The 20,844-nt window shown below is 41.6% G+C and overlaps 1 protein-coding gene across 1 annotated transcript in view; it reads left to right on the top strand.

The window, feature by feature from the left end:
* Positions 1-20,844, top strand: part of N (neurogenic locus Notch protein) — a 172,519-nt gene that overhangs the window by 139,237 nt on the left and 12,438 nt on the right. Inside the window, exons 8-22 of the mRNA XM_089733047.1 lie at positions 213-395; positions 6,793-6,907; positions 7,463-7,584; positions 8,199-8,366; positions 9,341-9,479; positions 9,958-10,110; positions 11,032-11,138; positions 11,828-11,941; positions 13,182-13,338; positions 13,636-13,868; positions 14,665-14,810; positions 15,773-15,921; positions 16,770-16,919; positions 18,102-18,241; positions 18,477-20,755. Of these exons, the coding sequence (XP_089589173.1) occupies positions 213-395; positions 6,793-6,907; positions 7,463-7,584; positions 8,199-8,366; positions 9,341-9,479; positions 9,958-10,110; positions 11,032-11,138; positions 11,828-11,941; positions 13,182-13,338; positions 13,636-13,868; positions 14,665-14,810; positions 15,773-15,921; positions 16,770-16,919; positions 18,102-18,241; positions 18,477-20,755 (4,355 nt within the window). The remainder of the gene's footprint in view (positions 1-212; positions 396-6,792; positions 6,908-7,462; positions 7,585-8,198; positions 8,367-9,340; positions 9,480-9,957; positions 10,111-11,031; positions 11,139-11,827; positions 11,942-13,181; positions 13,339-13,635; positions 13,869-14,664; positions 14,811-15,772; positions 15,922-16,769; positions 16,920-18,101; positions 18,242-18,476; positions 20,756-20,844) is intronic.

Here is a 20,844-nt window from a genome sequence, read left to right as displayed (position 1 = left end):
TGTTAAGTGGTTACTGGAGCCAATAGACATCTACAACGTAAATGCGCCACCCGTCTTGAGATATAAGTTCTAAGGTCTCAAGTATAGTTTTTTTTCATGATATTTTTTACAATTTTTTTAACTTTAAATAGCTCTCCTGTAAAGTTTCTAAAATGTCCCTTAAACCAAACAACCTTTCCATGTAATATTCCAATATCTTCCCCTTATCATAGGTTCTCCCTGCGAGCACGACGGGATCTGCGTCAACACCCCGGGATCCTTCGCCTGTAACTGCTCGGTCGGTTTCACCGGACCCCGCTGCGAGACAAACGTCAATGAGTGCGAGAGTCACCCATGTCGGAACGACGGCTCCTGCCTGGACGACCCTGGCACGTTCAGATGCGTCTGCATGCCTGGTAAGTGTCTCTTTTTCTTGCTTAGACTAATACCTCCTCTCTGAGTCGCATTCCTCGAGGACATGTAGAGCTGTTAAACGAATTTCTGCCCGAAACCCAGGATGCTGACGTATTTGCCGATAGTTGGGAACACTTTTTTCCAAAATAATGTTATTTTTAGCATAATAATAGTATTTAATAATTTTAATAATGTTTTTTGTGTTAACGAGTCAGGCGTTTTGGTGCAAACTGTAAGCCTAACTTTGTATTGAATGGAATAAATAAATGTCTGAAGGTCGTGACCATCTCCCCTTACCCTTCTCTGGATTATGTTTAACCGCCTTCCTCTGTTCTCCGCGGCATTATAGACCATGCTATCCAAAGTCGTGCAGATTTGGTCGGGCCAATCTTTTACCTGCAATCTTCCTCCAGCACCATATCTCGAAGGCATCAATGCGGATTCCTCTGATATTTCAGGTGCAAATACGATGATATGCTCGTTGGTATGTTTTGGTGGTATTTGTTTTGTTTCCTCCACAAGTTGCGAGCTTCGGTAGCCAATTTTACACCAGTCGGCCTGAGTAACGACTGGCGCCGAATGTTAGTCGGATCGTAAGGACTAATAATATCTAAGCTTCCCAAAATTTTCATGAAAAAAATCCTCCACATACCCATTTCATAGGAGAACGGAAAGCGCATTAGTTTTAGCGGAGATAATCGAAAATCATTATTGGGCGTTGTCGTGAACCGTAACTAGGCAATGCAGTTGATATTAAACGCAATTGCTTGTATTTATTGTAGTTGAATTGCAAACTAGTCACGACCCGATAGAGATAAAATTAATGCCTTAAATGTGTGTAGTCTTATGTAACTAGAACACTTTAATGTTTGCCATAAGAAAAGTCAAACGCCATGAGATAAGGTTAATTCGGTTTTATTTCGCTATGGTTTTATTGTAATTGAAAAGTGTTATTGGATTGAAATTGCGAATTGGCAAATCCAAGGAAGAAGCTTGTCTAGTGTATTTGATATTATCTTCCTTTTCTCCACCCTATCCCACTAGGTGGGGTCGGCACAGCTAATTTTTCTTTTCTATTCTCTTCTATCAGTCGTCATCTCAACACTCACTCCTCTCTCTCTCTCTCTCTCTCTCTCTCTCATATCGTCCATACCACCATACCATACCATACATCTCCTAGTCACGTCACATGCATCTTCTCTCTACGCATCACATGTCCATACCACGCTAACCGTCCTAACAGTGTATATGATATTACGATAACGTGATATATAATATTTTAAATAGCTATTAGGTTCTTACTACAAATTGTACATTTAATCAGTTCCCGATATTTGCAATTGCATGTAAAATAAAAAAAAAGCAGAATAAAACAAAAATGAGATAGGCCAATAATGAAGAATGCCTTTAAAAGTGCCAGCTGGTGCCAATCGTCCATAATACGCGTGAATATTTCAGTCGAACTGTTCCTTTTCAAAAAAGTTCTTTCTATAAAACGGTGAATGTACTACTAGAGTCTGAGGTTACAATTTGCTCGGGCACTGACAGCGCTCGCACAGATGATTGTCATTACTAGAAGCCGTGCGAACGAGAGGGGTGTAGGGCTGCCACTGTAAATATATATAATATTATATATTTTTTCTTTTCCTACCTATTCGTTCGTAGCCTAGGGGGCAATTTGAGCTACACGGGGTCTGGTAGATATATTCACGAGTTCAACCTGAGACAATTCGCTAACACTAGCCCTAGCAAGAGCAGTGCCTCGCTGAATTTACGACAGGTTCGGAGTCGCGACCCATTGAGAACAAAAATCCAGTGAGAAACTCAGAGTCACTCAGTGCGACAACCGTTGTAACTATACTTGAGACCTTAGAGCTTATATCTCAAGGAGGGTAGCGCATTCACGTTATAGATGTATATGGGCTCTAGTAATCACTTAACTGGGTGGGCTATGACCTCGTCCACCTGGCCATCTAAGAAATAAAATAAAAAAATAAAAAAAATCGTCATCGCCAGCCCTGAGTTCGGTTCCCATGACGCGGTAAGCGGCGCCTGAGCATTGTCTCCGACGCGGAAGCACTTGCCATCGACCTCAATGCTTTATGTAATCACCTGCTTAATTGATAACTCATATTCGTTTATGGGATTAATTATTAAAGTCATATTTAGATATAAGTGTTCAAACTTATCACACGTGCAGCACAGATAGACAATCTCGCGTTTTTACTGTCTTCATAATTCGAGGGGTGATAAGCTATTTAATGTAAGCAACATTTCTCTTAATACACTACATTTATCTTTGTAATTAAAGCTCCGTTTTTTAAGGTACTAGCATCAACAGTTCGATATTTTTAATTGAACTTCGCTTAAGTTTACCCCACTGATATAGCTGAAGAAGTATTTTTTTGTCATAACATTTTTTCCAAGTTTTAACCTCCAAATGGCTTCCCTGTAAAGTTGAAAATTTTCCCCATAAATCAAATATCTAAGCAATAAAATAAAATAAAACTATAGTATAGCTTAGTCTGAAAGCAGCTTTAGAGATAGGGAGCTCATGATTTCATGATCATGATCATGAGTTTAGGCTTAAAAGGAAAATCGCGGATTTTTTTTTGCAATATTCAGCACGACAATACTGAATAATAAAATCGATATTGTTGTTAACGGTATTGACAATTTGACGGATGACACCCATATTGGAATATACAATACGTCGTTACAAAGTTACATAGATTTATATAATACGTAGCATAGCGTGTCATGGAAGCAATGATGCGTAAAAAGCCACACTCCGTAACGGCAACCATATTATTATATAAAACAGCTAAATAAAATTGTACTTACCATTACGGTAACAAAATTTCCATAATATTTAGCAAAGTTACCTCTCACACATGCCTGTGACCAAATGGAATTGTTTATTTGAATATTTCGCATTGTCTTTTTTTTATCGCGTTAAATGGTTATTAGCGTCCGTAGAAATCCTCGCCATCTTGAAACATGATGGCGGATTTTTCGACATTGTACTCCTCATATACTATAACACAACTACCCCAATTAAAACAAATTATTAAATCGTTCGAGGCGTAAAAAGCTATTTGGCTTAAGCGACTTATTTGAAACTTTACAGGAGAGCCATTTATTATAAGTTAATATTTGGAAAAAAATTATATGGCAAAGAACTTCTTTATTCGTAAACTTTTACTGGTGGTAGGACCTCTTGTGAGTGAGTCCGCACGGGTAGGTATCACCACCCTGCCCATTTCTGCCGAGAAGCACTAAGGCGTTTCGATTTGAAGGGTAGGGCAGCCGCTGTAACTTTTTATTTATTTATTTTTTATTGCCTATATGTGTGGACGAGCTCACAGCCCACCTGGTGTTAAGTGGTTACTGGAACCCACAGACATCTACAACGCAAATGCGCCACACACCTTGAGACAGAAGTTCTAAGGTCTCAGCATAGTTACAACGGCAGCGCTACCCTTCAAACCGAAACGCATTACTGCTTCACGGCAGAAATAGGCGGGGCGGTGGTACCTACCCGTGCGGACTCACAAGAGGTCCTACCACCAGTAATTACGCAAATTATAATTTTGCGGGTTTGATTTTTATTACACGATGTTATTCCTTCACCGTGGAAGTCAAACGTGAACAATTGTTAAGTACGTATTTCATTAGAAAAATTGGTACCCGCCTGCGGGATTCGAACACCGTTGCATCGCTACGAATGCACCGGACGTCTTATCCTTTAAGCCTTCGTCAAAAAGAACGCGTACCTAGCGCCGCGTACTTAACGTCGCGCTCTTTTCATGTCACACCAATTGACTAGATGAGTCTAACGCTCCTTGACGCAATGCATTCCCCAAATGATAGTGCCTTTCGATAGCAGTGTGAACATTTAAAAGTATGTATTAAGAAATCGAGTGATTCAGATGTGGCATTGTTTAAGCATGGGTATTTTCTAACTATTTATATAATTTTTTAGGGCATTATCTAGCATTTTAATAAACATTCACTCGGACGCTAAAATAAAATTTGTAAAAAATTACAACGCGGACGTCAAAGCGTCCTAACGCCGCGACAGAGCGTTGCGTGCTTATAGCGCTAAAAATAGCGGCCTAATAAAGCGATCTATAACAGCAAAAATAAGTCAACACGATACACAGTGTACCTTAAAGCAGTCAGCAGCTGGTCGTAAGTATCTAAAAGTTGTATTAAGCATTCAATTATGCGCATAGAGCCGACATTAACATGCGCTGGACATTCTCAACGCGGTTATGTGATTCAAAATCGTGACGTTGTCCGACCGTGGCACTGTGGTTATTTCGTGTACTTACTAAAATAATTTTGCACTAGGCTTTTTAATGTAGAAGATGAGCTTAACTCATTACGACTTAATTATGGTATGGCGGTAGAAACGACTTATGACTAAGAAAATACACAGCTTTTCATCATCATTCTCCTGCCCTTCTCCCAGTCTCCTGGGGTTGACGCAACATGTTTTCTCCTTCCATACTCTGAACCACCCACTGAGAAGAACCGGCGAGAAACTCAGTGGGCTGTGTCTGAGGGTTAATTTACTCGTCGAGCCCTTCGTCGCAGGCGACGGGTTCGACTAGGACGATGACCGGAGGGAATAATCAGAATATCTCCAATATCGTTCTTCTGTCCTTTTCCCAGTCACCTGGGGTCGGCGCAACATGTTTTCTCCTTCCATACTCCTCTATCATATACCATTTCTTCGCTCACTACCCTCTTACACATATCGTCTTTCACGCAATCCATCCATTTTCTTATGTTCAAATTTTTTTATTTTAAAACTCTGTTCACCTACAACTCGATCCAAGCGACAAGCGAGCGAGCGCGGGGCGTGGCGTCCCCTACCACGTGTCTTGACCACGGTCTTTAGGTCAAGTCGTTTAAATACTGTTTCGATTACGTAATATCATTTTAGTGGCTTTGTTTTAACTTGATAACAATGTTAAGGCGTGTTGCACGACAAAGAGATGTTGTAAAAATATTAGTATAATTTTTTTTTTAATAATAAACTTAGTTTAAAAAGGGTTATTATCACGAAAGAAGCAATTTCATTTAAAAACTTGAACAACCAAACCTAAATTTGGCTTTCCTTGTATTTTGTGTACTTTTCCTTTCATTACAGAAGAATTCATAGTTTTTGCAGATGCAAAGCAACCTACCCGATTTGGCTTTATTGTATTCTTCGGGCAGCTCGAACGGAATACTGTTGCCATGCAAAAATAAAACGTAGGCCTCGAAAATAAGAGTTACCGCCTAAGATGCGATTTACAACAAGTCTTTAAATGGACACTGTGAATACTGGCCATAGCTGGATTGTCCGGCCCCAGGCAATATCAAAAATGTACATCGAATTTTCACTCTTAGAAAGATCGGTATAAAGCTGTTATTCCAAATTCACGATCACGGATCCGGTTCTGCACTGAACTAAAACAATCAATGTAACTTGATCTTTATCTCCACAAAGTAAGATGTACATTTGATTGTTTACGTAAATAATGAATCCCGAACGTCAGGAACGTTGAGGCCAATTAGCATTCTTGCGCGGAGACAAGACCTGTGGGATAGACATGATATCTTTGCCTATTAAAAATTTGAATGGTGATTCACATAAATTGCGAGAGGAGCTCATGAATCCCAGAAAGGTTAATCAATTTGGATCGTTGTATAAAATAAAACAAAAAGGCAGAAATCGTTACGAAACTCAGCTTCTGACTTCTAATAGAATGAAAATAATGTCAGATAATTGAAAACCGAAGTATACAGTACGGATAATATCCGCATAGTAATATTTATGATTACGTTAGAAGTCGTTGAAATAGGCTAGATTGATATGGTCAGTTAATCTAGAAACTGTTTATTGATTAAACGACATATTTGGCCAGACTTGGATATGACCAGGGAAGCGGTAAAATAAATCCACATTGTTTAATTATTATTTTTATTGCTTTGTTGGGTGGACGAACTCACAGCCCAACTGGTGTTAAGTGGCTACTGGGGCCCATAGAAATTTACAACGTAAATGCGCCACCCACCTTGAGATGTGTATCGCTTGCGACGAAGGGCTCGACGAGCGAATTAACCCACAGACACAGCCCATTGAGTTTCTCGCCGGATCTTCTCAGCGGGTCGCGTCTCCGATCCGGTGGTAGATTCTGCGAAGCACGACTCTTGCTAGGGCCAATGTTAGCAACACTCTGGTTTGAGCCCCGTGAGCTCACCTACACGTCAGGGTGAAGCTGATATAGCCTCCCAAGGCTATCAGCATAGGTAGGGGAAAAAAAGTACCATCCTCTATTAAACGTGTAAATATGATTTTATCACAAAATGCTTTGACCAAAATAACCGTGTGTTCGTTTCCAGGTTTCACGGGAACTCAATGCGAGGTTGAAATCGACGAATGCGCTAACAACCCCTGCCTGAATGGAGGAGTTTGTCATGATATGATCAACGCCTTTCGATGTACCTGCGTTATTGGGTGAGCTACAATCAATTTAGAATTAGACGTTTAATGTAATGTCTTCATATTACACATGCATACTGATTGTCTGAATAGGCTAGTTGTTTGAAGAGAGTAAGTAATTCAATGGGCCAATAAAATCTTGGAAGTATCGGTATAATCTGTCTCATTCCCGTAAAGCGTATGTTCGTATGTAACCTGCGCGACCCTTGTGAATATTTACGCCATCATCCAATACATTATTTTACCATGAAACTAAAATATTTTCTTTTCAATATATTTTTTTTTTATTTCCACAACAAACTTTAACAAAGCAACAGTCAATAGATGCAATGCATGTTTTAGTTTCATTACATGAATTCTGGATTGTTGCGGACTAATGAAGGTAGTTTGTAAAAAGGAAAAACAAAACTCACAATTAGCCCGTTGATTCTCTCGAAATTCAAACTGAATTTTTAACCAAACAAATTGTTTGCTTTCTACTTTTTGTTCTATGAAACTCTATGCGAACGAATTCAAAATTTGGTTTATTACTGTGCTTTACTATACAAACGTCTTAATTCTCTCACCCAGGTTCACGGGGGCTCGTTGTCAAGTCAATATCGACGACTGCGCGTCTAGTCCGTGCCGTAATAGCGGCACGTGCCACGACTCTATAGCTGGATACACATGCGAATGTCCCGCGGGCTATACAGGTAACACGTGTAAAAATGATTTATCAATCCCTAAATTAGCCCTAACCATTGATTTAGTTAACGAATCATCCGAAAAAATATCGACATTTGACGTTTAAGCAATTTTTACCACGTATCTGTGTGCTTAGTGCGAGTTTTGTAACGGTCTCGATAGCGTAAAAGTTAACTCAAATTTGAATGTAGTTGGAACAGTGCCCCTAGTAACGTTCCAACCCTAGTAACGTTCCAACTACATTCAAATTTGAGTTAACTTTTACGCTATCGAGACCGTTACAAAACTCGCACTAAGCACACTGAAGTGGTAATGTAAGGTGTAGGTATCCTACTGATGGTTGGACTTCTTGTGAGTCCGCACCGGTATGTACCATCACCCTGCCTATTTCTGCCGTGAAGCAGTAATGCGTTTCGGTTTGAAGGGTGGGACAGTCGTTTTACTGTAAAACCTGAGATCTTAGTACTCGTATCTCAAGGTAGGTCATGGTATTTAGCCATGAGCTGGTCCACCCATCTAAGCAATAAAAAGAAAACGTATCCCTTGAGGATCGTGGTTGTCATCAGAAAGCCTACGCCTCGCAATTAGGTATATAGTTCTATTTGAATGACCAACACAACAGGCATGTCGTGTGAGACGAACATCAATGACTGTTTGTCGGCGCCGTGTCACCGGGGCGAGTGCATCGACGGGGACAACAGCTTCACCTGCAACTGTCATCCGGGGTACACGGGCAGGGTCTGTCAGACCCAAATCAACGAGTGTGAGTCGAATCCCTGCCAGTTCGGAGGTAAGTTAGACAGAGCTAGTGGTCGCCCAGCCGTCGAAATTGTCAATTTAAATTATAAGTTATTATAACATTATTATGGTTCTACCGTCAAGGACATTATTACTTCTATGATCACAGATTTCGCCCATAGAAAAATAATATTAAAGACAAACAATATTCTTGTGCTCAATTCTTGCATCAATAGCAATGCAAAGCTCAATATCTATTTTCAATTTGATCACAGACTTTAACAATAAACAAAAGAGATGCGTGTGTGTGGCAAATACATGCTAGTGTTAGTAATTATTTTTTTATTGATTTTATGTATTTTTACTACTAACGAAAAACTTCGTACCATCTGACCAAAGGATTGTAACCAGGAAAGGAAAGTGAGATAACACAATTCTATGAAATAACGCCAAAATAAAATAAAGCCATTAGAATGATTGCAGGATTAAAGAGAAAGAATTTGGTAATTGAGTAACAATATATTTCAGAAGACAGTATTGTCATCAACAAAATCAAATTTTACAAAGCTCCCCCTCCCACTTTTAAATATCAGGACTAGACTTTTAATGTACATAGTTACAATAATAATAAAGGATAATAAAGGAAAACCACTTCCTGAAGGGATCGGAGTGCAAAAACAAGTGAACAAAGCACTCTGGCAAATCAGAGATAACATTATAATGTTACATTTATCTATATGCGCAGATGCTATTCTACTAAGCATTTTGGGTGATTTCAAAGTTAACCCTTTTAGTGCTGAGCCTATTTTTACTTAATTTTCAAAAATTGATAAATGATTTTTAAAAGAACGTACCTTATAAAAAATACTTATTTTCACAGCAAAATAATTAACGACCGTACAGGTCGATACCTATAACCAAACTGCGCAATAGTCGGTATACCGACGCTCCGCATTTTATACGCAATAGAGCGTCGATCTATCGATGGTTCGGGCTCAAAAGGTTATAAATACACAATTTTTTTAGGGCACTGCGAAGATTTGATCGGTGGATATCAGTGTCGCTGTAAACCCGGTACTTCAGGGAGGAACTGTGAAATCAACGTGAACGAGTGCTACTCCAACCCTTGCAGGAATGGGGCTACGTGTATTGATGGCATCAACAGGTACCATATCATACTTTTAGATTAACGAGAGACCCATTTTAAGTAGATTGATAATAGATTGCTTTTAATTCACATGTTTCTCAAAGTATTATTACTGAACTATATTTGCTTTTATTTTGCTTCTACTAATGCTAATTAGTTTGGTTTATGTTCTTTAATCTAATTGTTTGGATGCTTGACGCCTTTATTCGCTTTGGGTAAAACCGTTTTATGACATTTTTAATTCACCATTATTTTCTTTACACGCAGCAATAACTATTTTGAGTAAGTTTGCTTATCTTATTTAATACCTTTTATACGTTTTTTATTTTGACTAACACAGTAAAATTAATCTGCTTAAATATTATTTAATAGTAGAATCGATAATAGTGTCTAATAGATTTGCATTGTCAACTCACAATTTTTTTTTTATTTGAAAAATAAATTTATTTTGTTATAATTTAATTAGCAATATTAATATGAACCTCAATTCCCTTAGATATACCTGCGAATGTATTCCCGGTTTCACTGGTCAACATTGCGAGACGAACATCAATGAATGTTTGTCAAATCCTTGCGCTAATGGCGGCAAATGTATCGATCGAATTAACGGATTCAGATGCGAATGTCCAAGAGGATACTACGATGCTAGGTAAGTTTAACAAGGATGAGATTTTGAAATCCTTTTTATTCGCTGATGGGTAGCCTAAGGGGCTATTGCAGTTACTCACTGACTGGTAAATGAGCTCACGGGCTCAAACTGAGAGAATTTGCTAACACTAACCCTAGAAAGAGCAGTGTTTCGCAGAACCTACCACCGGATTGAAATCGCGGCCCACTGAGAAGGTCCGGCGAGAAACTCAGTGGGTTGGAGACATTTTGAATCATGTTCTCGTTTAAAAATACTCTCTGCCAATTTAATTAAGTAAATTCTAAATTATGCCATCCTATTAATTAAAAAAAAATAAACTTAATAAGCACCCAAATTGAAATATGTTCTACTACTACTGCGCTGGCGCTATGACCCCGAAGTCGGTCTTGGCCTCTGACAATAAACTTAGCCATTCATCTTGGCGTTGCGCAATTGCGCAACACCTTGCCAGTCCGACACTTGGAGCTCACTTCCACCGCGTCAGACCAGCTGTACTTGGGCCTCCCTACGGGGCGGCGTCCCTCCGGTCCCCCCCCCCCCTTTCAGAGTCCGATCCTAATCCATACACACTACATGTCCGAACCATCCTAAATATGTTCGATACGGACTTTTTAATATTCACTCAATACAATAGAATTTACGGCCGTCTGGCCTTGTGTAGTGAGATAGATGGTCACTACACAAGGGGGTCGCGGGTTCGAATCCCGCCAAGGGAAGATATTTGTATGATAAATATAAAATGTCTTTTCCAGGGTTATGGATGTTAATTAAATATATGTATAATCAAAATCTTACATTTATTTCCGTTATCTGGTACTTGTAATACAATTTCTTTACGAACTTAGCACGGGACCAGTTAACGTGGCGTGATTGTTAGTAAATATTTATATTTATTATTATTATTTATTATGTTATTCACAGATGCTTGTCCGATGTTAACGAGTGTGCTTCGAATCCGTGCACCAACGGCGGCTCCTGCGAGGATGGTGTCAACCAGTTCATATGTCACTGCCTTCCTGGTTACGGAGGTATAGACAGCTTTAACAATACTAGTGGTCGCTTAGTGGTCGAAATTCGACTATTATCAATTTAAATTATAAGTTTGAACATTATTATGGTTCTATTGTCACATTTCTATAATCATCATTGTTCTATCTATATCAAAGATTTCGTCAAGTATACACTGTAGACAATACTAAAGACAAAAAATATTAATCTATTCTCAATTTGACAATTTGACTTTAACTTTAACAATAAACAAAAGACTATAAATGTGTGTGTATGTCAAATACATAGTATGTATGTAGTGTGCGATTTTATTTATTCATTGATTTAATGTATTTTTTAAACATAATTTAATTAAAAATTATTAGCATTCTGCACTCTGTAATATTTATAATTGTGAGAATTTTCTAATTCCTCCGTCCGCACAATTTTCGCCAAAAGGGGCACAAAGTTTTTGCTTCATCATCATCATTTCAGCCTATCGCCGTCCACTGCTGAACATAGGCCTCTCCAATAGATTTCCAGTGCGACCGGTCCATTGCCACCTGCATCCAAGTTTTTGCTTAACGTATTATTAAATGGATTTTGTTGAAAAGTTGTGCTGTCTAATCATTCTATGTCATGTGTGTTAAGAGCACACAGATCTATAAAGAAATAGAAGTTGCAAGTTTTATGATTTTTTTATTTTATTAATTGTTAATTTTTTTCTTAGGACAACGCTGTGAACGCGATATAGATGAGTGCAGCTCGAACCCTTGTCAACACGGCGGCACTTGTCATGATCGACTGAACGCTTACAAATGCGACTGTATTCTTGGATTTACCGGTCAGAATAATTCGATTATATATAGTTAAATATTTAGAGGACTTTTAGTTCACATTAGAAACTCCCAAAATTTGTTTGTTCCATAAATAACGTAACTCTTTCTTTCATGTCTCGTTGAAAGCTCAAATTTATTTTGAACTTCAGTCATATCACGTATTATAATTTTTTTTTGTAAGCGATAACTTCAAAGCACATGAATAAAGTGAAGGCTTTGAACAACATCTCAATTATCCTCAAACTCTTCGCCACAGAGATAGGCTTCAATACAGACCCGTGCAGGCTCTGCCTCTTATACTGTATGCGCGCGAGTTCATGTCCATCGGGGCCAAAGGCGTCGCGTGGGAGGGCAGCTCGCCCCGCTTCCGCCTGCATCCCCGCGTTTGTCTGACGTCGAGTGTTGTCCTTGACGGCTGTGACGCGCGCTTACTGATATTGTCCTTATGGATCCATCAGATCCAATAACTCTTGCATTAGATACCTTCAGCTCTAACACTAGGAGCAGGCGAGGAACCCCGTTAACCGTACTCGTCGAACTCGACAGAGAGGTCGACGTGCAACCTAACCCATGCATCAGCCCGCTGAGTTTCTCGCCGGATCTTCTCAGTGGGTCGCGATTCCGATCCGGTAGTAGATTCATTCGCGATTGCTCTTGAGTTGTTAGGTCTCCTTCGGAGGCGCTCGGGTAGTTGTTAGCAAATCCTACCCCTCCCGGCTGAGCCTTTGCTCGCCAACCTGTCCTGGTGAAGCTGGAAAGGCCTCCGGGCCATCAGTAATCTTTCGATCATAAAAAAAACCGAAAATTTACGCTAATGCTATTATGTTATTTCATTGTGAATAAACCATGACTACTCCGCTTCCAACAAGTTCAGGTAGAAAAAAAGATACTGATTCCGACTCTGATAGGACTCTGTCGATTGTCTTTTCATCCGGTTATAATTGAATTGGAATTTAAAAAAAAAAATTCTCTATTAGAAATAAATAGGTAATTAGTTATCACATTTGTTTTATTTCATAATTTGCAAAATTACCTTCGATAGTTATTATTGTAATCGAGTTATTATTGTAATAATAAATCGATAGTTATTATTGACATTACCATATAATTAACTAATTCACAGCACTATCGCATTCCTCAGGATGGACATGAACTCGTGCGCTTGCTGTACTTAAATATTGCAGATTTAAATTACGTAGATACGAACATTCACAGAGCCCTAAAGTTTTTTGTTGTTTCGTCCAGGCGTGAACTGCGAGACGAACATCGACGACTGCGCCGGCAACCCTTGTCTGCACGGCGGCTCGTGCATCGACCTGGTGAACGGGTACCGCTGCGTCTGCGCCCCCCCACATTCCGGACGAAACTGCGAAAACACCCTCGACCCTTGCATGCCGAACCAGTAAGCTCTTGTTGCATTTACTAGCGCATCACCCCGAGACCCCGGCCTAGTAGCCTAGTCAACAAGTGCCAAAATTAATGCAAATTGAATAATGGAATTATCTTATCAAATTAGTGTATTGTCATTGGTCCTCGATAAATCCACAAAGTTTGAATGAAATCTGGCCGTTTAAAGTGGGTCAAAATCGCGTCTAAAAGGGTCAGTTACAAACATACAAACATACATACAAGTGAAGCTAATATAAAGCGTGTGAAAATACACAGTCAATATTAATATTATTTGTTGATCTATGAACAGATGTCGTCACGGCGGGCGGTGCGTGGCGGAGGCGTCGTACGCGGAGTTCACGTGCCAGTGCCCGGTCGGGTGGACGGGCGCGCTGTGCGAGCGCGACGTGGACGAGTGCGCGGTGACGGCGCCCTGCCACAACGAGGCGACCTGCATCAACACGGAGGGCTCGTACGCGTGTCTGTGCGCCAGGGGATACGAGGGCAAGGACTGCGCCATCAACACGGACGACTGCGCGTCGTGTCAGTAGCATTACAGTCTTTAGAATTTATAGAACTGGCCAATATATTTTATTTTATTTATTTATTACACTTCATGTAAAATTTACATTGACGAACTTAATGCCTAAAGCAATCTCTACCAATCAGTGCAGAGTGAATAGTGGTATATTTATATTAAATTACAAATACATACACAAAAAAAAAGTATATAAATATATTCGGCGTTTGAGGTAAATCTCACATACAGCCCTATCATTTCGGATCCTCCCGATCTACTAACGGTGCTTTTAGGTACCTCAAGCACCGGTCATCGTTCTCGTCGAACCCGTCGCTTGCGACGAAGGGCTCGACGAATGAATGAACCCTCAGACACAGCCCACTGAATTTCTCGCCGGATCTTCTCAGTGTGTCGCGTTTCCGATCCGGTGATAGATTCAGCAAAGCACGGCTCTTGCTAGGATTTGTGTTAGCAATGTCGTCACGTTTAAGCCCCGTGAGCTACTAGTTAAGGTTACGCTGAAATAGCCCCTCAAGGCTATGAGCTTAGGTAGGCAAAAAAAAGTAGCCTTTAGAATTTATAGAAGTGGACAATATATGTACATTTATATTTCTTTTTATCTCTATGAATTTTATAAGAATTAAATATTGCGTATATTGTTACTTCAAACATGTCAGAGATATAAAACACTCAATTAATGCTATTATGGTCCCATAAGGGTTGACCAATGGTTAAGCAAGGGCTGTGCACTCGTTTATTTGTTCTAAATTCAAATTGAACGCTTTTTTTTTTTTTGTCAATTGTTTTATTTTCCACCAGTCCCATGTCAGAACGGAGCGACATGTCTGGACAGCATCGGCGACTACAACTGTGTTTGCGCCAGCGGCTTCGCGGGCAAGCACTGCGAGGTGGACATCGACGAGTGCCAGTCGAGACCCTGCATGAACGGCGCCACTTGTAACCAGGTACATTGGAAGACATCCTCAATTCGAAGAAACCCCTGACCTGGTTGTTAAAACTGAATAGTTCTTTTTCTTATTGCCTAAATGGGTGGACGAGCTCAAGGCCCACCTGGTGTTAAATGATTATCGGAGCCCATAGACATATATGTGTGGCGGAGGATGCTGCGAATACCGTGGACTGCCATGCGAATAAACGAGTCCATTCTAAGGCAGCTAGACATCCGAAAAAGGCTCTCTTCCATCTGCCTGGAACGTTTTATGAGCTTATTCGGACACATCATGCGGTCTCCCAGACATGAATTAGAGAAGCTCATAATTACGGGTCGAATAGAAGGCAAGCGCGCCGTGGGCAGAACACCAGCCAGATGATCAGATCTAGCAAGAGAAGCACTCTGTGGTAGTCTGTACCATGCAGTCCATGCCACCCATGATCGAGCGCATTGGAAGTACCTCGCATGTGGTCGCGATCCTCAGTAGTGAGGGAACGATATAGAAGAGAGAAGAAGATAGACATAAACAAAGTAAATGCCTCCACACAATTTTAAGTCGTCGCGGCCTAAAGGATAAGACGTCTGGTGCATTAGTATGTAGCGATGCACCGATGTTCGAATCCCGCAGGCCGCTACCAACTTTTCTAATGAAATACATACTGTTAAAAGTGAAAGTCTCAGTATAATTACAACGGCTGCCCCGCCCTTTAAACCGAAATGCGTTACTGCTTTACGGCAGAAATAGGTGGGGTGGTGGTGCCTGCGCGTGCGGATTCACAAGATGCTCTACCACCAGTAGTGTCATTCAATTTGCGGTAGGCAGCGGCTTGGCTTTGCTCTGCTCTAGGCATTGCTGATGTCCATGGGCGACGGTAACCACTCGCCATCAGGTGGGTCGTATACCCGTCTGCCTACAAGCCCATTAATCATCAATCACGCACAAAGATAGGTATTTAAAGATGTCTCCCTTTTCAGTATGTTGCGTCATACACGTGCACGTGCCCGCTTGGCTTCTCCGGCATCAACTGTCAGACCAACGACGAGGACTGCACCGAATCGAGCTGCATGAACGGAGGGACCTGTATCGACGGCATCAACTCTTACAACTGCTCCTGTCCGCCGGGGTGAGTTGAGCCTTCCATTTTTTTATTGCTTAGATGGGTGGACGAGCTCACAGCCCACCTGGTGTTAAGTGGTCACTGGAGCCCATAGAAATCTACAACGTAAAAACGACACCCACCTTGAGATAAGTTCTAAGGTCTCAAATATAGTATCAACGGCTGCCCCGCCCTTCAAACCGAAACGCATTACTGCTTCACGGCAGAAATAGGCGGGATGGTGGTATCTACCCGCGCGGACTCACATGAGGTGTAAGTACTTAAGCCACTTACCACCTCGTAGTAAGTGGCTTCCATGTTCAGTGGCTTCCATGTTCAGTGGCTTCGAGGATGCGAGCCGCTCATCGTTCTCGCCGAAGCCGTCGCTTGCGATGTAGGGCTCGACGAGTAAATTCACCCATAGACACAGCCCGCTGAGTTTCTCGCCGGATCTTCTCAGTGGGTCACGTTTACGATTCGATGGTAGGTAGATTCTGCGAAGCACGGCTCTTGCTAGGGTTCGTGTTAGCAACGTCGTCATGTTTGAGCCCCGTGAGCTTATCTACTAGTTAAGGTTACGCTGAAATAGCAGCTCAAGGCTATCAGTTTAGGTAGAAAAAAAAATACATGCGGGATGAGAGAGAGTATGAACAATTCGATATTTTTAATTGAACCAATCCCCACAATTAAGTTTATTCCATTCAAATAGCTGAAGAAGTTCTTTTTTTTTTTGTAAATGTTATATTTCCAAAATTTAAACTTAAAATGACGCTTCTGTAAAGTTGCAAAAATGTTGCTTAGACCTAATAACATTTTACCCCTCGATACATATTCCTTAATATCGAAAATTGTATGTATGTCGTTTTCTCCACCAGGTACACCGGCTCTAACTGTCAGTTCCGCATCAACATGTGCGACAGTTCACCGTGCGACAACGGCGCGACATGTCACGATCACATCACGTACTACACGTGTCACTGCCCGTACGGATACACCGGAAAGCACTGCGAAGACTTTGTTGACTGGTAAATGCGTTGTGTACAAGCTTCTCACAAGTTATTTATTCAGGCGGATCGTTTGGAGCCTCTGGGTCTTCAGACGGACTTCGGTTCTCTCTGTGTTTTGTACCGTATGTTCCATGGAGAGTGCTCTGAGGAATTGTTTGATATGACCCCACCATCTCGTTTCTATCATCGCACCGCCCGCCACTGAAGTAAAGTTCATCCAGATTACCTGGAGCCACTGCGTTCATCCACAGTGCGTTCCCAGAGATCTTTTTTGCCACATTCCATACGGCTTTGGAATGAGCTTTCCCTGTACGGTGTTTCCCGAGCGCTATGACATGTCCTTCTTCAAACGAGGCTTGTGGAGAGTACTTAATGGTAGGCGGTGGCTTGGCTCTGCCGTCGACATTGCTGATGTCCATGGGCGGCGGTAATCACTCACCATCAGGTGGACCGTACGTCTGCCTACAAGAGCAATAAAAAAGTTTCATTTACAAGGTTGATGTTTTTGGTTCGTAGCAAATAGTACCATCAGTTAGTCTACATAGGACCACCAATATAAGCCCTAACATACTAAATCCTAGTTTACAAGTGAACTCAGTTTCGTAACGAGTAGCTGAATTAAAATACTGTTACTGCGGTTTGCTTAGAGACCGTTCTTACGTTACGTTATCTATACTAATATTATAAAGAGGAAAGATTTGTTTGTTTGTTTGTTTCGAATAGGCTCCGAAACTACTGGACCGATTTGAAAAATTCTTTTTCCATTAGAAGCCGACATTGTCCCTGATGAACATAGGCACTTTTAAAAAAAAAAAAAAAATTTTATTTTTTTTGGTTTCATGTGTGTTTTAATGTTTCCGAAGCGAAGCGAGGGCGGGTCGCTAGTTAGAGAGAAAGAGAGAGAGAATATGCTTTATTGCACACAAAAACACAATTAACATTAGAAAACAGTCAACAAGCAGATACATTTGTACAATAAGCGGTCTTATAGCTAAAAGCGATCTCTTCCGGACAACCGTTTAATTTACAGAAATTCTGGAAAAGATAAAGATATAGCAGATATTAATATGTTCCAGTGTACTATTTATTAGTAATAAATTATTATAGAAAATGCACACATATAATAATTAGATACATATATACCGTTTACATATATTTGGTTTATATATGTACCAATACTTACATAAATTTATTATTCAGGTGCGAGAACAATCCGTGCGAGAACGGAGCGACATGTTCGCAGAAAGGTCCCCAGTACACGTGCACCTGCGCTCCGGGGTGGTCCGGGAAACTGTGCGATGTCGAAATGGTGTCTTGTAAAGATGCTTCCATCAGAAAAGGTATTCATCGAAACTATTTTTTTTAAATTCCAAATAATTGAGCTGTAACTCGCTGCTTAATTGACGTTCAATTTTAAATTTGGCATATACAGCATGATGTTTTTCGGGAATATTTTGAAATAAAAGAGCTATCAAAGCCTTATTTGAATTTTGAATCTCGAGATTCGGCACTTTTATAGCTTTATAGACATTTATATATTACAAGGTATACATGATTTGGAATATTTATTTCTAGGCGTAAAACTAAAGCAGCTCTGCAACAACGGCACCTGCGAAGACATCGGCAACTCTCATCGTTGTCACTGTCAGGACGGCTACACCGGCTCCTACTGCCAAAAGGACATTAACGAATGCGAATCCGCCCCTTGTCAGAACGGAGCTCTCTGCAAGGACCTCGTCGGGACTTACCAGTGTCAATGCGCCAAAGGTTTCCAGGGACAGAACTGCGAGCTCAACGTCAACGACTGCCTGCCGAACCCGTGCCAAAACGGAGGAACATGCCACGATCTCATCAACAACTTCTCATGCTCCTGCCCTTTCGGCACTTTGGGGAAGATATGCGAAATAAACGTTAACGATTGCAAACAAGATGCGTGTCATAACAACGGCACTTGCATCGACAGAGTCGGCGGCTTCGAGTGCAAGTGCCCGCCCGGCTTCGTCGGACCGAGGTGTGAAGGCGACATCAACGAGTGCCTCTCGAACCCTTGCTCGCTGCCCGGGACACAGGACTGCGTGCAACTCATCAATGACTATCACTGCAACTGCAAACCCGGGTACATGGGAAGACACTGCGATGCCAAAGTCAACTTCTGCGCTAACTCGCCCTGTCAAAATGGCGGCATTTGCACCGCTATACAGGGGGGCCACGAATGCTTGTGTAACGAAGGCTTTTACGGGAATAACTGCGAATATTCAGGCTACGCTTGCGATTCGAATCCATGTCAAAACGGTGGATACTGCCACACTTCCCAAATAGGAGGATACGCGTGTGAATGCCCGTTGGGATTGTCCGGTATCAGCTGCGAAATAGATTCAATGAACGAATGCTTGAGTAACCCTTGCAAGCATCCGGAGGCAAGGTGCATAGACAAGCCCGGAGACTACATATGCTATTGTCCTAGACAATGGACAGGGAAGAACTGTGATATTCACGATCACAACGCCAAAGGCGGATACGGTAGTCCGATAGCCGGCATTTTTAGCAACAAAAATCCGGGACTGACTCTAGAGGAACTTGATTTGGCCTTCCAAAGAGAGCAGTGCGTTAAAAAGGGCTGCAAAGAGAAACAGGGTGACCACCATTGCGACGAGGAATGCAACACGTACGCGTGTGAATTCGACGGCAATGATTGCTCGTTGGGCATCAATCCGTGGGCAAACTGTACGGCTCCGATCAACTGTTGGGAGGTGTTCATGAATGGTGAATGTAACGAGGTCTGCAACACCCAAGCTTGTCTGTTCGATGGAAGGGACTGTCAAAAGTCCCTACAGAGATGCAACCCTATATATGACGCGTACTGCCAGAAACATTACGCCAACGGTCATTGCGACTACGGCTGTAACAACGCCGAATGTAATTGGGACGGTCTTGACTGTGAAAACGAACCGCCTGATTTAGCCGAAGGAGTGATGTCCGTCATCCTGCTGATGGACATGAAGACCTTTAAGGAGAACTCTGTGGCTTTTCTCAGAGATCTCGGTCATCAGTTACGGACCACTGTTCTGATAAAGAAGGATCATTTAGGTAACGACATGGTGTTGCCTTGGAAGGGCTCCACTGATGTTGGTTTGGAAGAAACCGAATTCGGAAAGAAACATCATATTGTTTATACGGAAAGAGGACAGTCCGGTGTGCAGGTGTACTTAGAGCTTGACAACAGAAAATGTACTACAATGTTAAGTTCAGAGTGCTTCTTCTCAGCCAGAGAAGCCGCCGATTTCCTTGCAGCCACGGCCTCCAAACATTCGCTGTCACCGGACTTTCCTATTTACCAAGTCAAGGGCGTGAACCCTCCTATTACCGACGAAGTTCCTACAAACTCTAAATACGTCTTCATTGGAGTCATTTTGGTTCTGCTAGCCGGCCTCCTGATAGGAGTTTTAGTGACTGCTCAAAGGAAACGCGCCGCCGGCATAACATGGTTCCCAGAAGGATTTATTCGTTCGAACTCCTCGACACGGCGTCGGTCACGCCGCCGTGGACCAGACGGCCAGGAGATGCGGAATCTCAATAAAGGATCCATAGGCTGTATCGACGTCGATATCAATGGAGGCCACATGGGTCCACCGCATTCTTGGTCTGACGAAGACGACGATGGCTCGGCCCCTCCCAGAGCCAAGAGAGCCAGAGGACCGGGTGACGCGAACGGGGCTCCAGGAGGCTATGCCTCAGATCACACGGCCATCACTGATTATGAGGAAGCCGGCCATGAACCAAGAGTGTGGACTCAGCAACATTTGGACGCGGCAGATATCAGAGTACCGCCCAGTATGATGACTCCGCCTGCAATCGTAAGTGCTATTTTGAATTCATCATTCATTCAGTTTCTTATTTATCTATATTATTTGGTTTGTGGTCTAGAAATATTTAATAATGCTCA

The sequence above is a fragment of the Bombyx mandarina genome, chromosome 15 (assembly GCF_030267445.1).
Source record: "Bombyx mandarina strain Sakado chromosome 15, ASM3026744v2".
Lineage (NCBI taxonomy): Eukaryota > Metazoa > Arthropoda > Insecta > Lepidoptera > Bombycidae > Bombyx > Bombyx mandarina.
Note: the sequence above shows the minus strand (reverse complement) of the source record. Positions and strands in the feature narration are given on the sequence as shown.